Source organism: Lepisosteus platostomus, chromosome 19, assembly GCF_059453375.1.
Source record: "Lepisosteus platostomus isolate fLepPlt1 chromosome 19, fLepPlt1.hap1, whole genome shotgun sequence".
In the NCBI taxonomy this organism is placed as follows: Eukaryota; Metazoa; Chordata; class Actinopteri; order Semionotiformes; family Lepisosteidae; genus Lepisosteus; species Lepisosteus platostomus.
Genome location: NC_142629.1, coordinates 2,842,546 through 2,861,010, shown reverse-complemented (window position 1 = coordinate 2,861,010; position 18,465 = coordinate 2,842,546). Strand labels below are relative to the sequence as shown.

The window sequence follows — 18,465 nt, the reverse complement described above, 5'->3', positions numbered from 1 at the left end:
CATGTTTCATTCAAATTAAACCCATCTTTCCATATAAAACTTTACTAAAATATTAAAACACACTTGTAGTAGATGTAGCAGTAAACGAATGAAAGAAAAATAATTCCTGCAATACACCCACCCACCCAGAAAATAACTATGAGTGCGCCAGTGGAGGGACCGTAAAATTGAAAACAACGTTTATGTCGCATTCATAATTCTGGTGATGAAGTATTAAAAAGACAAAAAGCTGAGAAAAGGGTTGCGTTGTCTCATTCCCCGCCTCTCTGGGCGGGGCCTGCGGGACAGAGGAGGGGTTTGGGACTGAGGGCAGACCGGCAGAGGTGGTTTGTGTGGAGGCTGCGAACCGGGCACTTAGGACGGGTACCAGAAACTCGGGCACCGGTCTTTCACCTGAGCCTGTGGGGCCTCGGCCGACCGCCGTCTCCGGGATGGAAAGCGACTCGGGTAAGCTCACGGCCTTCCTAGCTTTTTTTAGAAGGAAGTTCGTTACGGGGAAAAAAAAAGACCGGGATCGTCCCGCGGGTCCTGGAAAAGTTTTGAGCGGAAGTCAAACTTCCATTAAATTTCGATTAGATTTCGGTGTTTTTCCAGTTTCGGAGTAGTCTGGGCTCACACACAGGCAACATCGCGCAAGAGGTTTCTAACAATACTACGACCAGTGAAAGGAATTGGGTCCTTAAATGTGGTGCTCGGTTTCAATAATAATACAGAGTTCTACCCCAGCTTCAATTCACCACCATACCAAAACAAGTCTGGACGGTGTGTAAAGCTGACGTATACAGGAAGGCATTTTTGCCTCCTGTCTGTACTACATGGGCCACAATACAGTTGATCATGTTAAACGCACCTCCAAAAAATATGTTTCCTTAGCTGTTCCTGTATTGATTATATTCTTATGTATGTTCTGATATCGAAGCGCGGAATGTAGTTGTTTGCTGGCAGGTCACATTCTCTCAATAATGTATTACAATACAAAAAAGTTGAAAGCAGTTCTGGTATTGGTGGCTGTAAATGAGACCTTGTGACACTATTTTCTTGATTACCTTTATGCTTTTTTCCATAATCCCAAGAAACTGTTAGCTTTTGTTTGACAAAAAAATAAAACGACTAAAGACTTTTCTCATTAGTTTTTACAGCAAAAGTTTGGACTTGAGACATACACTGTCCGTTGGGGATGAATAGTGCAAATTGTATTGATTTTCTTTATGCTAGAGAACAACGAGCCTGTGAACCAGGTGCAACTATTAGAAGGAAAGCTAATTAGGGTTTTACTTGAATTTGAAAATAAATATACCCATCCATTTTCAGTAACTGCTAATTCTTAAAGGGTCAGGGTCTCTACCACACCATCATGTGCCCTTTGAACATACAGTGCATTCAGCATTTAAATAGGGAGCCACTGTCATTAAATAGATTTTAAAATGCTTTCTTCTGTGTGCAGGTTTGGTTGCAGGATATGTGTATTGTAAATAATCATGGTGAAATTATATTTTTGCCTCTCGATGAAAGAACTGTGGATGTTGTGTAAATGTTGTATTTGCTGCAGTGAGCACATGATTTCCTAATCTGTCTCTTCATGCCCTGTGGTAGGTTGCCCAATCAGTGTTGGTATGAGTGGCAGTGTCCACATTCAGAGATTCCCAGTATAGGACATGATAGTGAATCTGGTAAATCAATCTCAATGTGCTTGGAGAGCTATACTGTAGAACGTGTAAGGAATTGAAAGCTAAAGAGATTTAGGTAACAAGCTTTCTTTAAAAATTGTCCTTGTTCCACTGTCTCCTTCAGCTCACTTAAATAGATTGAATCCATTTTTATTTTTGCATGTATTTTTAATCTTAGAAGCAATGCAATAATACATACATAGTTTTTCAGTTCAGCAAAAAATAAAATACATTTCAGGAATAATATTAAGGAGACTGATGTGAATACTTTTTATTACTGGAGTGGAGCTTTATTATGTAGCCAAAATTAAATGTTATATTGTAAGTACAAACTTTCAATCAGAAATGTGCTTTTCATCTGTATTAGTAGTGTAAAATTAAAACAGTATTTTATTTAGTTCTATGACATTACCAGTTTGTGGTGGTGTAGGTACAGGTAGTTACTGTGTATTTAATAAGTCAATCTTTAAATTAATTGGTTAGATTAAATATTCTAGCAGCAACCTAGAAATAAAAATAACCATATGTATGTTTTTTATTTATGAACATAGAGCAGATGGAATTACCTGTTGTGAGACAGGAACTTCATGTATTGTAATGAGCTGCAGGGAGGTTAAATAGGGAAATTTCTAAGTGTGTGCACGATCAGTTAGCATGTGTTTGTTAACTGGCTCATTTCCTGTTTCACTAATCCTTCTCTTTCCTGTATCATTGTCATAATAACATAGGACTCACGGATGAAAGGCTGCAAACAAAATTGTGTGAGGTTCATGTTAAGAGTTTTTACAAAACTGAGTTATATAACTGAATGTCAGATGAACATCAAGTGTCAGTCACCAATATGATTTGTCCCAGCTACACGCTGAAAACAACTCATGAATTATGTTTCTGCATTGTAACTAAATGGGAAATAATTTGATTCTTTGTACAATAAAGGTAAATTTAAGGAACATGTTGCAAAGTATAAACAGCACAGGAAATTAGAAACAATTACAAGACCTAAAACGTCTTTAAATCACCAGTACTTTTTAGTTTTATTTCTGTACCCACTAGCACCTTGGTTAAAGACACTTGGTGAGTACTTGTGTATACACCCATATGTTAATACATATATTGTGGAATAGTACATTCGTACAAATTTAAGAACAGATCGTCATTTAAACTACATGTACTTTTCCTCAATCAAGTTGCTGCATGTCAGTTAATTTTCAATTTACATCGTTTCACTGGTTATTTTCTAGATTAACCGATGGACTGCTAAATGTCCAAATTTATATATACACCTGAAGAAGGTTCCACATCCGAAACATGGTGTCTCTTTCAGCACCTTTACCAGACATTCTTTTTACCTAGGTTGGCCAGCTCTTCAAATTGACATATATGTATGTAGTTAAACATATTTGTATATATATATTGCCTAATCAAAGATCTTATCTGTGACACTAAATGAAACTCACTACTGTTGTGTTATTCACCAGCAGAGTATCTCTTTGAAAAACATTGTTTATACCCCTGTTCATATTGGAAGTCTGAACTTCTCCAAATGACCTAATTGTGCCCTTTACTGCACACCATCCTGCTTATGTGTAAACTTGTCATTGTCTAGTCCGCTGTGCTTGAGCCTGTATCTGGTCATTGCAGTGTTCAGCTCAGCAGGCGGTGGCCCAGTGTCGACTATCAATCCTCTGCTGGACCAGCTGCCCAGCTACCAGTCCCTGCTGTACCGGAGGAAGCCCTCTGCAGTGGGTACTGGGCGCAGGCGGAGCAGCTCCCGCCAGCGCATAGGATCGACGTCCAGCGGCAGGTGGGCTGGCAGCACGGTGGAGAGGCCGAGAAGCCCTGACCCTCAGCGCCCCGTCCGCCAGCTGGCCCGAAGCATGGCGGAGAAACGGAGAGCCAGGTTAGCATCCTGTCTTCGAACAGTGCCATTCCCCCCACGCCCGTGTCTCGTTAAAGGGGAACTGCAGTCCCGATGTCTCAGACCGGTGATTAAATCTCAGTACCAAGATACATTCATTGATGGTATCAAGAAATGTGACCCATTCCAAACAGGCCCTCTGGGAAAGTACTGTGTAGTTGCCGTCTTGTCGCAAACCGCTGGTCTCGCCACGGGCGAGAGCGAGAGTTTGCGAGAATTGTGACGCGAAGCGGCCCTTCCTGCTCACTAGTCCCTGTAGTGACTAATGTGATGTACGAGGTTGTGCGGCAGTTATGGCACCCCAGAAATGTACCAATTCGATCTGCGTGCAGAGTTAACAAGGAAGTAGTATTTGTCTGAAAAACCGTCTCGAAGTTGAGAGCAGTAGTTCTGTCGGATGAAAAGAGATGTTTTCACAAGCCTGCTGGTTTACAATGTAATCGAGCCAGGGCACATCATCTGAAGTCTTAGTGCCTCGTTCTGAATCGCAGAATATGATGCTGTGCATACCTGGAAATTTAGTCTATTTTGTGATGTAAATTGGAGGTTTTACACATTACTGTGTACACTTTACTTTCATTGAGGTTTGAAATGTACTCATTAATGCCGATTCTGGAATATAAAAATAGTTGTAGTTCCCCTTTAAGTGCCCCTAATTTCTTGCTGTTTTCTGTCGTGCCCTTCATGGTATAATGTTTGTCATTCTCTGTTTTGGTTTTGTTGCTTTTTCCGATTAGCAACTGCCCACTCCAATAGAACTTAATTTTCAATTGATAATTGGAATTAAATTTGAGGAAACAGAATATGGAGGTATGTTCCTGTGTTGCTAGGTTGAGTACACTGTGTGACTTTCGTTTCTTTCTGTTGCCACACTACTTTTCAAACTCTTCAGACAAGTCATTTCACTATTTCTATAGTCCTGTATATGTTGGGGCCATGGGTGTTGTGTACAATTCATTATGACCAATGCAGTCTGTGCTGAGTATGTGGCGCTATTGCAGTCTGCTTTTTGAAGTGGTGTTGAATGGTAACGTGTAACGATCAGGTTACACGAGACTTGTTTTCCTTCTGTTCCATAGGAGCCGTGTTAAGTTCCTTCTCCGGAAAATTAATTAAAAATACTAACTTCTGTCTCCACCCCTGCTAGCCTGATCCTCACTACAAATTGTTCTGAGCCATTATACTTTGCATCTCTGCTGAACAAATGCGTGAGCCTGCTTTGAGCTGGAAGGTGGAATTTGGATTCATATTTCCATAGAAACCCTGAGACACTCAATACAGGCTATATGACACCCACAGCATTGCTATTATTTGAACGGGCAATCCAGGGAGTGTTTTGGCTGCTCTTGTGAGCTTCCTCATGCAAAGACTGTGCGGTGATACCATTTGTAAGATAAGATGGTTATGTAGTGGCACAGAAGGCTTATACAAAACAAAAGGATTCATAAAACAAATAATTAGATCCAAAATACATTTTTAATTCCTGCAGCATTTATTTTGCAAAGCAAACATCTGTGTCTAAAGTGCTAAAAATTGGTTTCCTTGCCCTTAGCGAACATTTGTTTGTTCTTACAAGCAATAAATCTTCAGCCTACAGAGCGAGACCGTATCTATTGACTGTTGTCCATCCTGTAATGCAGAACACGAGATGTTTAGACAGAACAGGGCTGCATATTCTTAAAGTGATCCTGAAGAACTACTTAAATGAAAATAGCAAAAACAATTTGTAAACTTTTCCGTTCTTGATCGGCAAAAAATCAGCTAAAGAACGAAATGCTAGTGTACCAATCTGTTGTTTTTTGTGCTGTGTGGAGATTCACTGAGGTATTTAAAGGATTGAAATGCGTGCCTGTGTTTACAAAAGCAGGATTCTGTGTGGCAGATCAGCACAGTGAAGGGTGTAAAAGGGTGTCAGCGCTTGCCACTTTACTCTCCTGTATGCTCAGGGAACAACATATTGAACAGCGCAAAGATCTGAACCAGTGGCAGCAGTGGCGCCTGAGCGTGCGGCGATCCTGGAGAAGGTTCAGAGAGGACAGCCAGGAGGTTCTGTCAGCGCTGGTGCTGTGGAGAGGCGACATTCATGCCATAGAGGGTAGGAGGCTAAAGCTCTCGGATATGTTCTCATGGAACGGTCTGCTAGTGTATGACTTACTGTTGCATTCCACACTACTGTAACATGTTGAGCACAGTCCAAATCCATCATAAGAGTTAATTTATTTTCTGAACAAGTGTTTATATTCCTTCTCCTGCTCAACTTTCACCAGACATTTTAATCGCCAATGTAAGTTCTGGGATCTGGAGTTGAGCCGATACACTTTACAGGTATCCAAGCACCCTTGTAATGATGGATACGTGTGGAATCCATATTTCTTATAGGATGTCCTGGTGGTCCTTATTTATCATGTAAAATCTATCCCTTTGCTTTCTCCAGGAAAGTTTGGCACAGGAATCCTGTCCTATTTCTCCTTCCTGCGGTTCCTGGTCTTGCTCAACTTCATCATCTTCCTGCTCATGTTCGGCTTAATCATTCTTCCTATCATTATCGTATCCCACAGTTCAGCCAACATGACATTTGTCCAACAGTATGGTAAGCAATACTCCCCCGGGGATCCAGGGAAGCTTAGAAGACTCGCATTGCCCTGTAGTTTCATCCATCACTGGTCTTGTAGATCAAAGTCCTCTCTAAGCCAGTATTGCATACTTCATATCTGAAGCTTGTTGCCATATTTTGAGTACGTCTACACTGACAGACATGCAATTTTAATGTAATGCTGAATATAAATTGCTTTTCTTCATGTTTCCAAGAGCCTTTGGCCTATTAAACAACCTGCTCTGCAGTGGGAGTGTTATTTTTGTCCTTGTTCTGTGTTTAAAGTCCACACAAGGATGAAGTGTTCTGTAGTGAGCCGATCTGCTCTGTCACTACAGGAAGTGAGTGCACTGATTACCCCAGCAGCGTGCGTCGGGGGCTAGTGCTCTTCCATCAGTACATCATTGACCTGCTCTCAGGGACGGTGCGTATAACCCAACGGATATTCCTCATGACCATGTGTGCACGGTTTTGTTGCCTGGCACTTTGTTTTATCCTCATGTTGATCATCCTCATCATCCTCATTCTCATGAATCCTTGTTTTAGAATCATGTGCAGTAAAAATAATACGATAGGCACCAAATGAGAAATAGGGTAGGAAAAGGCCACTTTCTATGGGTTTGTGCTGGGTTACAGTCCATTCTTGTTGAGCCTCTGCCTGTCTTCTGTGGTTCAGGGTTTCCTGGAGCAGACCTACCTCTTCTATGGCTACTACAACGTGGACCTTGTGCGGTTCTCCAGGTTCACATATAACGTTCCACTGGCCTACCTGCTTGCAACCTTTGCTTACCTCTTTCTCAGCCTTGTATGGATTGTAAAAAGGTAAGTCTGCAGTCGGGTCTAGAGTTTTAAGAGTAGTTGCATCGAGAGGTGCAGGTGTCTCCTAGGACGTCTTATCCCTTACGGTCACGATCTCTAGGACTATTGCGAGAGCTGGTGAAATGTTTTGTAATGGGCCGTGTTATTCAGATATGTAGTTCTTTTCTTCTACAGGTCAGTGGCAGGTTTCAAACAGAACCTGGTTCAGGATGAGGATCGCTTCCAGAGCTTCTGTAATAAGATTTTTTCTGGCTGGGACTTCTGCATCACAGATGAGAATGCAGCAAAACTGAAGCGCAGCAGTCTTCTGTATGAACTCAGGGTGAGGCATAGCAAACATTAGATAAATACTCTAGTTTTACATGTATAATTTTAAAATCAGAGCTCAGTGTGCTGAGAAGAGTATTTCAATTTCATATTCATTTGCATGAATAAAAATCTTTGCTTAACCTTATATGAAATTGTAAGTGTTTCTCACTGGAGTGAATAGCTCTGCCTTGTGCTACATTATGATCCAGCTACAGAAGTGTTTATGTGTGACATGATCACCCTGCTCTGTGTGCAGACGGACCTGGAGGAGGAGAGAATCAAGCAGAAGATCGCAGACCGCACATTCAAGGAGAGGTGCCGCATCTACCTTATCAGGCTGGTTCTTAACCTGTTCGTTGTGACCATTTTGGCCGGCTGCTTCTACTGCATCTACAGAGCTACCATCTACTCACAGGAGAGGCAGGTGAGACACAGGTCCCACCGACATTGTGGAAGAGCATGAGTCAACTGAGTCTTACCAACTAATCTTTTCACCAGGTGGACTCAAGAATAGAACCTTAAGATTAAAAAAATCTATACTTTTTTAACCAAACATTTCACAAAAGGTCCTTTGTATTTTCTCTGTAACAGACTCTGAAGCTTCAGACAAACTTCATTCTGGACCTAATTGTAGAATACCTCCCCTCCATTGTCATCACCCTGGGCAACTTCATCACCCCACTGATGTTTGATGTCATCATCCAGTTTGAGGACTACTCCCCAGCCTTTGAGATCCGATTCACCTTGATGAGGTGAGGATCTTCGCCTGCCCCCTTCACTCCAGGCACACTGCAGGGTGCCCCGGCTTCTGTCCCATGTGGAAAGCTCAGGCACTTCAGAGGGACACAAATGAGCTGATAGTTGACATGTTTGCACTGTGTTCTCCTACCAGAACACAGGCCAGCTTCTTTCCTCTGATGCTAAATCATGTAAAACTGTCATTGGAATAAACATCAACAGTTTGTGACCACAGTAGGATTCCATTTGAGGTGCATGTCAAAGTTAGACTGGTCTAAAAGAATGGTTTCTGGCCTAAGAAGGGCAAACATTAAAAGAATGAGACTGATCTTAAGAGAAACAGATCAAGGTTAAGTTAGGTCAGTAGTCAGTAGGAAACGGCAGGGTTGCAATTTGGAAACGTGTTCTAGCCCAGAAAAAAAATATACTGAAATATCAGTACTGGAGAACGTGGCCACAGGACAAGATAACAAAAACACTGAAAAAAATGATTGGAACAGAAGGTATGTACCCACTTGTGCTCAGAGAAATGAGGTAGTATATGGATGGGTATATAGTCCATCCACTATGATTTTTCAAATCACTGGTAGGACAGGGGATGTATCTACTGACTGGAAAGTTGTAAATAAATCAGCTGGGCCGAGTGAACTCCGCTTGTTTGTAACCTTTCACATGTTTTATTAATGAAAGACATAGCAACAAATGGCCAGCATGTGTTTGACATAACATTTCCTTCAATTAAAAATGTTCTGCCTCCTAGGCATGAGAATAACTATAAAGGAGATAAGATGTGTATTAGCTTAGTACCTCTAGAACTTCCCCCTTCAAACTTGGTCTTTTTGTGTCCTCTCCCTCTCTTTTGCAGGTGTGTATTCATGCGACTGGCCAGTATCGGGGTGCTGCTGTTCTCCCTGTGGTCTCAGATCACGCACTGTGAGACAGATGACACAGTGCCCTGTCCCTGTGGCTACAACCACCAGCTGTATCCAGTGAGTACCTAGGGCGCTCTCCTTTGTCATTGCAGCTCTGTTTCTGGACTCCTGGTCACCCCCTGTCTTATCAGAGATATGTAGAAAGATGACAGTTCACAGCTAAACTTTTGACTTTGAACAACCTAACAAGGGCTGAATCTATTTCTCTTTTAGTATAAAGAGCTTCCTGAATAACCCTGGTGAGCCCTGTATCTCTCTTTCTTCTCTCCGTCCCGGGACCATAGTGCTGGGAGTCCCGTGTGGGCCAAGAGATGTACAAGCTCATGATCTTCGACTTCATCATCATTAGTGCGGTCACTGTGTTTGTGGAGTTTCCCCGGAAGTAAGTTGCAGTGGACGTTAATTGATTACTCCTACCTTGGCTTCAGCCATGAAAATCTCCCTGATGTGGACGTACGGTACAAGAAGAGAGAATGAACTGACCGTGAGCGACGAATGGCTGTTTTGCATCATAACTATGCGGCTTTTGTTCTCCTTTTGCACGCATTGTGTTTCGGCACCAGAGATGGCCGCCTTAACGTTGATCTACAGTGCTGAACTCCCGTCTTTTGCTTTCCTCTCCCAGGCTGATCGTGACTCACTGTGACTGCGGGCTGGCAAAGTGGTGGGGCCAGCAGGAGTTTGCCATCCCGCAAAACGTTCTGGAGATCGTGTACGGCCAGACCATATGCTGGATCGGCACCTTCTACTCCCCCCTTCTCCCTGCTATCAGCACTATCAAATACTTCATCATCTTCTATATCAAGAAGGTAGAGCCCCACGTTTCTCAGTGATCAGGGCTAAAAGCCAGAGCCTTTCTCTCTTTCTTCTTGGATTGAGAGCCTGGGAAATATTGACAGTGTACTGCTGTTCCATCAGTACAGAAAACTGGAAGAACAGATTTGATTTCAGTCTTTCTCTTTTTGACATATTTATAAAACTGTACCTGTTCCATTCAGAGGTTTGATTTCACTGTAACTGAGAAAACAAGTGTTGCAAGACAAGTACATAGCGCTTCTATACTGAGAACAGGCGATTCCTCAGGTCTTGGCTTAACAGCTCTGCTCGGCTTGTTCGCTGGCACTGTCCTGGACCTGTGCAGCCTTGTGGAATTACACATGTGCTCTTATGTGTAGGTCACTCTGATGAAGAATTGCCGCCCAGCCACTCGCCCCTTCCGGGCCTCGAGCTCCAACTTCTTCTTCCTGGCGGTGCTGCTGATTGGCCTGGCAATGGCCTGTGTGCCCGTGGGCGTGAGCATTGCACAGTGAGTACTGCCACAGATTGCCCTGTTGCACAGATTTTCTACAGCTGAAACCGGAGGTACTCATGGTGCCACAGTGGGACCTGTGCAAGGCTTTGGACTGCTCAGACTGACACTGCAGTGTTCTGGGGGTGTTCTAAAGGAGCCTGGAAGCCACCTTTTTTCCTACCATGGCGTTTCCTGATTAAATGAGTTGTAACTGTCCATTATCTGTGTTGCAGGATCCTGTACCTCATTTTAAAATAATTAATTTTATTAGGGATTTTAAGACACAAAATGACTTTATTTACGCCTCTGTCTGTCTTCCACCTGCGTCTTTGTGCACACTCAGGATCAGCAGCTCGAAGGCGTGCGGACCCTTCGTCAATTACACTACTTCCTGGCAGGTGTTGCCACAGGTGGTGTCTGAGCTGCCCACTGGCTTGAGTGAATTCCTGTACGCGATCTCCTCGGAGGCCTTCGCCGTCTCCTTCTTTGTAGTCACATGGTGAGTGGAGTCCATCCCCTTGTCTCCAGGCGGGATACAGAACAGCCCAGCTCAGACCGACATGGATGTGCTTGCCAGCTGGGGAGGCCAGAAGCTCTGCTGGCTGGGTGTTTCAAGTAGGGGATGGGAGGGTTGTTGGGAAAAATCGTTTTAGTTAATGTGATTACGATGGTAAGATTTTGGTGCTGACTGATTACAAGTTGTTTTGTTCTGAATGAGCCAAGCACCCAGCGGACAAGTTCTTTGTTTCCGATGAAACATGAGTGTGGCATGCCGGACTCAGTAGATGAAGATGTTGGATTATGAACCAGAAAAAAAAAAGAGGCCAGTATGTTTCTGTGCTTCCGGCCGTAGAAGATTCTTAAGACGTCTGTTGGTTTTTGTGTGTTGCTTGCAGCCTGGCCATGTTCTACTTCATCGCCCTGGCTGGAGCTCACAAGCGAGTAGTGAATCAGCTGAGAGAGCAGCTGGCGATGGTGAGTACAGCCTCCCTGGGGTCTCCTGTCTCCGCCACAGCAATGGCACAGAAGGGATCTAGCAGATTGAGATATTGTAATACTGATGTACGTAGACACCACTCTCACGTGTGGTGTCTATGTACATGAACAGAATTATTTTAATAAATACATATTTAGTGTTTTCCATAAAACATTAATCCCAGTGCCTTACTCGTATTTATTGTGATGGTAACTATCAAAATCTCTGGTCCCCTGTCCTCTCCTGTGCTGTGAAGGAAGGATGTCCCGCTGTAATTTGTTCATCCTTGTGTTTCCCAGGAGGGGCGAGACAAGCGGTTCCTGATCCAGAAGCTATGCCAGGCCCAGAAGAGGTTGGCAAGCAGGCAGCCCAGAGCAGCCCCGCTCAGTTCAGGTTCCAGTGTGGCTCAGTATCAGTACAGCTCCCAGAACAGAAACAACTCGGGAGTGCTCCTGGAACAGCCTCCGGCCACTTCTGCCACGCACGCCTGAGGCTGGGACACACACGGACTGGTACAGTGTAGGCAGGGGAGGCCTGGAGCTCAGCACAGCCCCCTTAAAGAGAATCACAGTTCATACATGGAGTACGAAAACATCCCCTAATGTCACTCGACAGATTGATTGTCCTGTTGGTTGGATCACGAGTGATTTGGTTCGTATTCACAATCATTTCATTAAGAAAAAGTGAATTGCTGCTTATCCTATTCAGGTATTATGAAGTCAACATCTCAGGAGTATGAGTGGGGCTCACCTTAGTGCAGTAACTGGAAATTGTGACGGTGGTAACAGTTCTCTTTACTAGTTATTACAGTGGATTACAAAGGAGGTTCTAATGTCCACAGCTGGACAAATGGCTCCTGTATTGCTTTTCTGAAAGGGTATTAAAGTCAAATTGGCCGCTAGCCAGCCTGGTCCTTTTTAACCAAACAGAACCGGCCAACTTAACTTTACTAACTCCTCCTGCCTTCCTGCCTCGCTCAGAATGGAAATTATAAACAGAACTGACACTGTGCCCAGCCTGGTTGCCTGTTACTTCCAGCTATGGTTGCAGATTTCTTCAGAAAATGCAGGGCTACCTGTTTTTTTTTCATTCCTTGTTAAATAGTTTTAACAGTTTTTGTTATTTTGTAACTAGTTTGTGGATAACATTTGTTTGTTTTATTTTGTTTTCATTGAACCACTGTTAAAACTGAATTGTCCCTTTTAACTGCTGCCTTCCATGAAGGACACATTTAACTTGACATTAACCTTAAATCTTTCAGCTATGCTGGACCAATGTAACGCTACAACTTAGAGCCAGTTCCTCTTAAGAGCAGGCCCTTGCAGTGTTCACTAAAATTACCATAGGACCATCTTGACCACAGGCGTGCAGCAAACTGGGAAGATATCGGATAACATGTACCAGAGTGCTCATCAGAAGCTTCACTTTCAACCACAACAGTGATTAAAAACAGAACATAAGTTTGTTATAAAAAGAAAGTTTGTTTCCTAGATGCTTGTATTCAAATCCTTTCTTCTCTTCTGTCACCACAGGAAGTACTATAGACGTTGCTGGGTGTGTTTCTTAGGTTGATGAGCTACTATCAGCATGAGAAGCAGCCTCTTTGCTCTTACCTTCATTAGGTTCTCATGTTGGCTTGAGATCTATCACTTGTTAAAGATTCAGTATTTCCAAACTCAGGTTGTGTATTCCTCCTTCTCGGGAATTTGGATAGCCTTTATTTCTTCTTTTTTTGCTAGATCTCAGATATTTCCAGTAATAAGCACATAGACTGTCACACAAAGCTCAGTCAAAAGGGATGTATTTTGGAGACATTACAGACCTAAGTAATATTTTTATACTTACTGTATGCAATATATATAGCTATTTATTAAAAGGCTACTCTCATGATTTTCTTGAATAACCACCAAAGCTTGCATATATAGTAACAGTCATTTCGTAGAAAGCAATAACTGGTAATGGGGAATATTTTAACAACATTGGATTTGTGTTCACTGCAATATATTTAAATAAATATTTTCTAATAATTTAGAAACACTTGAGATTTTGTGTGCTTTCTTCTTACCATCAGTTGAATAACTGACAGTGTTACAGGTTATAAAAGGTGTGTTTTTTAAATGAGCAAGGGGTAAAAAAGTTGTTTTGAAGTGCATTTTATTGTAGCTTTCATTTAATGTGCAATCAAAGAATCATTTTAATAGAAAAAGATTGTTGTTCACGTTATCTTCACACAGGAAACTTGACAATAGACAAGAAACTATTTTGAAAATGAAGGATAGTGTGCACGATACAGTTAAGAGATTATTGATTTGAGGAGTGATATTCTGTGATTCTGCATTCGACTCTTTGCCTCTAAAAGTCCAGCATGTTAAATTATGATCCAAATGGTGTTGCAAAGCATCATTCAAGTGGGCTATCTTAAAGGGGAGAGAACTGAGAATTGGCAGAGGAAACCTTCAGGGTGAACAGGTCTCCATGACGGATGGGTCTTTGTCTTCTTTTGACAATAGTCCTGTATCTGACACATCAGAAAGCACAGATCTGGTGTCGCTCAGCAGGATGTCCATGGTATCTGTGTCCCTGGGACTGGCCCTAAGTGAGGGGGGATTCAGAAACTCTTCTGGGGAGAAAGGGGGAAAGTTCTCTTCATCGAGGTCCAGATCAAGCTCACCAGGGTGGTTGTTCATCTCTTGGTTCTTATCACTGAGGCATGACATGGGATTATTGTCAATGTGGACAATATTTTGCTTGCTTGATCCTAGAATAGTCTGATCCTTGTGAGTCACAGGAAGATTCAAGATTCCCTCTTCTCTCTGTGGCATTTCATCTCTTTGGTTCTGTTGAGGTGAAAGGTTGTCATGGCTGTGGTTACCCACCATATTTTTTAGCAAATTCTCATTCTGATCCAAAGAGGGAGTCAGGTTCTCAAAGTCAAAGATTGCCTCTTCCGAAGACTGGGTGCTATCATTGCGTTCCACAGAAATCCCAGAGAGTATGACAGGAACACTCTTTCCCGTTACTTTTGTCTCATCTTCCTCATCTCCAGGGACGACTGCTGCATGTCCATGAGCTGCGTCTTTCCTCTGCCTCTCAGAATGAGGACTGGGCACCTCTGCACCTTCTTCATCCGAGAGTGACTGGCTCGTGCTCGTGTCGGTGTCACCAGACAAGGCCAGACATCTGCTCAGGAGAGAGGGTCTCTGAGGTACATCTTCTGTGCTGGCCCACGCTCTGTCCTCTGAGTTACAATGGGAGAGGAATGTAGGTGTGAATATTCTCCCCTGCCCAGGGTCACTTCCCATATTCCCTGGCTGTCCTGTCAGATTTGATTCATTCTCCCCTTCAGGTAAAGCCTGGAATCTCATGAAGGGGGCAGTATTTCCCCCCTTTTCCAAAACAAAGAGACTTTCTCCGTCTTTCTTGCCATCATCTGCAGGAGAGCATTGATCTCTCATTTGCCCCAGGGAAAAACTACTTTCTGCATTATAGCCCCGTACACTTTCCACCACATGTAGGTCCTGCTCTGTGGTTTCAGCTTGGTCCTCCTTTCCTCTGACTTCTCCGGTTCCCCTGCAGCTTCCCGACAAACACCTGTCTGCCACTTCTTCCAGTGGGAGATCCATCCCTGTGGAAACCCTCACTCCCTGAATTTCATCCCCCTCTCTCCCTGCTGCGCTCTCAGTCGCTGTCTTTCTCTCCCCCTTGACACAATCTGGACCCTTCTTCTGGGAATTACCAGACTGGGAGGAGGTATCAGCGTCTGATTTCCTCCCCTGGCCTGACGCGCTCTTGCTGATGGTTGGTCTTTCATGTGATAAAGTCAGTTTTTTCCTGTGTGTTCCACTGCTGTTCCTCCTCCCTCTTTCACAAAGTCCCCTTGTGGAAATTGAGCTTTCTGGCTTTTGAGGCAATGTCCTGTCACCGGGCATGACTGCATCACCACTCTTCACCCACAATTTCTTGTGGTTCTTCTTGTTCTCTGTAATGTGGATGGGACACAGCAGCTAAGTGATCAGGACCTGGGGGCTGAAGAGCAGAAGAGCAGGGGGAAAGCCTGTCTGGGAGGTGGGGGAACACAGAAAAGCTGGAGCTGGACAATTAGAAGCAGAGTTAACACATATACTGTGGGAGGAACAGGTAACGGGTTTATTCCATGCTGAAAAGAAAAGAAAGGAAATACAACATTTCGCCTGTGGAGCCTTCTTCAGGTATACTGTGGGAGTTTTGCCTGGAAGCATTCTTGGCCAGATCAGAGAAAGGAGCAGTTAAATGATTAAGAGCTAATGGATTGGATAATGAATGAAGAACTGATATCTCATTTCTTGAGGCCTGATTCAGGAATTCAATTGAAGTTTGAGTTAATTGTGTTTTATGCTTAGCAGCATCTTGGTAAGAGAGCACGTCAATTTTAAACATGGTACTTGACACTGCAATGGTATTTTGGTGGTCTCTCTCTGTACAGTACTTTCATGAGGACTGATGGAAGGGAATACTCACCACCTGCATATTGTATGCGTGGCAGAGAGATGTGATTCTGGAAGAGAAGGAAGACAGAGGGTTCAGCTCACTGCTGTTGCTGGAGAATCACAAGGTCATGGTGCACAGTAGCCAAGACAATGTACAGCTGGGTTTGAGCCTCTTAGCTCAAATGAAGGAGGAAACTCCTTATGCCTTCAAAGTGAATAAGACAGTGGTCATTTCTGTGCTTTTTTGTGAGACTAGGCTGAAAAGAAGACGCATTCTCGTTTTTTTCTCTCCTTTTACACTGAGAGAACTGTACAAACCTTTGACTGACAACTGTTGGCTGTGGCTCTGGAAGCATCTTGCAGTTCGGGAGCTAGCTGTACTGCCTCCTGGAGTGGTGAAGGCAAGAGAAAAGAGGTGGGGGTCAGAGTTCAGCTGGCAACGGTGTATACAGAAAGGACAAAGGGAAGCCTGCTAACACGAAGGAGGAAACACTGGTAGTGTTTATCCAACTGGGTAAAACATGCAGCTCCCACATCTCTACCACAACTGCTATGGAAGACTCCCAGTAAATCGACTCTCGTGACCTGACTGCTTTATTAAGACCTGTTCGTGATGTGACATCACAAAGTGCACCCAAGCTTCAGTCCTCAGTCTGCTATGTCCACTTATTTCACAGATTTTCCTTTAAGTCCTGGTGTGGAGAAGAAATTGTGTAATGCCATTGACTCTCACCGTGGCCACTATGAGTCTGGATGCAGAGGAGACGAGACGCACAAGCTCTCCCCTAGTGATGTAGGGGGGAGGGACACGCCGGTAGATTGGCATGGGCTCTGGCCAATAGCATGGGGCTCTAAAACAAAGGAAAGTGTCAGTCATACAGTGAGGTAAAGACACTCCCACAAAGAGATGTTTGCAACCTGGGTGACTTATTCAAAATGACAATACTACTGCTAATGTTTACCATCTAGTTAAATTGTATTGAAAAATGCCATCTGTCATTTTTCGAGCGCTTGGAAAAAGCGCGCCGACTCCAGAAAAACAACCAAAGAACGTTTCTTGCCTCGTACCTGTTGATGCTGGGTCTGCTGTAGTATCTGAAATCCTGCTCCCTGGGGACAGCGGCTTCCTAATGGGACATATAGAGAAGCAGCTGTGACACGAATGTTAAAACAACTTAGCCATGCTGTAGTTTAGGGGTTGAAGAATTACACTCCGTTAATGGATCCAGCCATTGATACAGTACATTTATAAAGTACAAACTGCTTTCTGCAAATTACCCCTGGGTTAAGGATGTGGTTCAAGCTATAGCCTGGATTAGGGTTTGACTAACACTACACTAATGTACCCGTTCAAATAGAGATTGGTTATTATTACAATCGTGTCACTTTGTTAATGTATTTCATTTACAAAAAGCTATTTCAATAGCATATAAGCAGTTAAAGTTTTACGAAGAACTTGTCATTGTGCTGGTTTGCCTCCCATTATCAAATAGAATGCAATTTTAACTCTATCTAAAAAGTGAGCCAAAATACCATATTTGAATGACAAATTTAGGAGGAAGTACGGTAGTTCTCCGTGATGCTCCTATATGGAAGTAAAAACAATAGTTTTTGTTTAAGGAAAAAGGTGGAACAGGCTCCAGACCGCTTGCTTACAGAGAACGCGGTCTTCCTCATGTGTCTGCGGATGTGGCGAGTGACAGTGAGCTGGCGGGGGGGGCTCGGCTCGGGCTGCCTCCGCCTGGCCGATCCCGCCGTCTGTCCGCGCAGCTGCAGCGCCGCCCTGACCCCCACCTCGCTGAAGTAGTGCTTCAGGCTGCGGTCGTGCAGCAACCCGGGGCCCAGCAGGGGGTGCTGCAAACAAGACATTGTGTCCAAGGAATGCAGAGAGAAAAAGAAAATTGCAGATGTTACTCCCAAAATGTCTTGCCGGGACAAGAATACCTGCAGAGCCAGAGCTGACATGTGAGGAGGACCATCTGTCTGGCCTTAGAAGGATCAGATTTTGAACAGGCAGTGCCCAGGATATTCCTTCACGTTGTTCCTCAACACATTCAATATCAAGATAAGAATAATCTGAGGATCTGCATATCCAGGACTGATGAAGGAGGCACCAAGACTGTCTTCATCCTGGCTGCCATCCCAGGATGGTCTCACTGCCCTCTCTCCCCCCCTCACAGACACACTCCTCTGTCACACACAGCCTTACCTTTGTGAGGGCACGGGGCTCCACAGGTGAGAGGTCAAACCCATCTTCCCTCCTCTCCACCTCCGCATAATACTTTCTATTAAGGATGCAGCAGGAAGATCATGTATTTCAAACAGTCATGCAAAAAGACTTCATTTGAATATTCCACTTTCCACAAAATATCTGTCTACTCACAGTCTTTGGGCAACAGCACTGGTGACGTCATTTGAACACAGAGGCATTTCTTTCTCTTTTGTCTCGGAACCCCCCGAAAATTGTAGAGACCCTGGGCCACGGTACTGATGATTGCGTGAATGCCTTGGCACATTGCCTCGAGTAGGCTTTCAGCTGTATGCATTGTATCTAGGTGTTGCCCAGCAAACACTTTTCAGCACCGGAGCAGACGTCAGTCATAAACAGGCATAGATTCCTTCCAATCAGACTTTGCTGTCAGGACGACGGGGGCGAAACATTGATTAAACAAGCTACACCTCCACCTTTTCTCCGAGCTCGCAGGCTGGAGTAGTGGAGCTTGCGTGCAGTGTGTCCTCCTCGCCTGTAGGTGCCG

General features: G+C 43.8%; 2 protein-coding genes across 2 annotated transcripts; one reads left to right on the top strand and one right to left on the bottom strand.

Moving 5' to 3' along the window:
- The first annotated feature begins 101 nt into the window (after window positions 1-101).
- tmc7 (transmembrane channel like 7) lies at window positions 102-13,280 on the top strand. The gene is made up of 16 exons (XM_088612213.1): window positions 102-447; window positions 3,309-3,567; window positions 5,532-5,680; window positions 6,020-6,175; window positions 6,517-6,602; window positions 6,855-7,000; window positions 7,172-7,319; window positions 7,563-7,730; window positions 7,898-8,058; window positions 8,910-9,033; window positions 9,261-9,358; window positions 9,602-9,785; window positions 10,152-10,282; window positions 10,611-10,766; window positions 11,164-11,242; window positions 11,543-13,280. The coding sequence occupies exons 1-16, from the start codon at window positions 432-434 to the stop codon at window positions 11,732-11,734; spliced, it is 2,253 nt and encodes a 750-aa protein (XP_088468339.1). The 5' UTR covers window positions 102-431; the 3' UTR covers window positions 11,735-13,280.
- Window positions 13,281-13,380: 100 nt separating this feature from the next.
- LOC148644886 (uncharacterized) lies at window positions 13,381-18,432 on the bottom strand. Its single transcript, XM_088612214.1, has 8 exons — window positions 18,093-18,432; window positions 17,919-17,994; window positions 17,366-17,563; window positions 16,778-16,836; window positions 16,443-16,560; window positions 16,028-16,096; window positions 15,741-15,777; window positions 13,381-15,222 (listed from the first exon to the last, which is right to left on the bottom strand). The coding sequence occupies exons 1-8, from the start codon at window positions 18,137-18,139 to the stop codon at window positions 13,700-13,702; spliced, it is 2,127 nt and encodes a 708-aa protein (XP_088468340.1). The 5' UTR covers window positions 18,140-18,432; the 3' UTR covers window positions 13,381-13,699.
- Window positions 18,433-18,465: the final 33 nt, after the last annotated feature.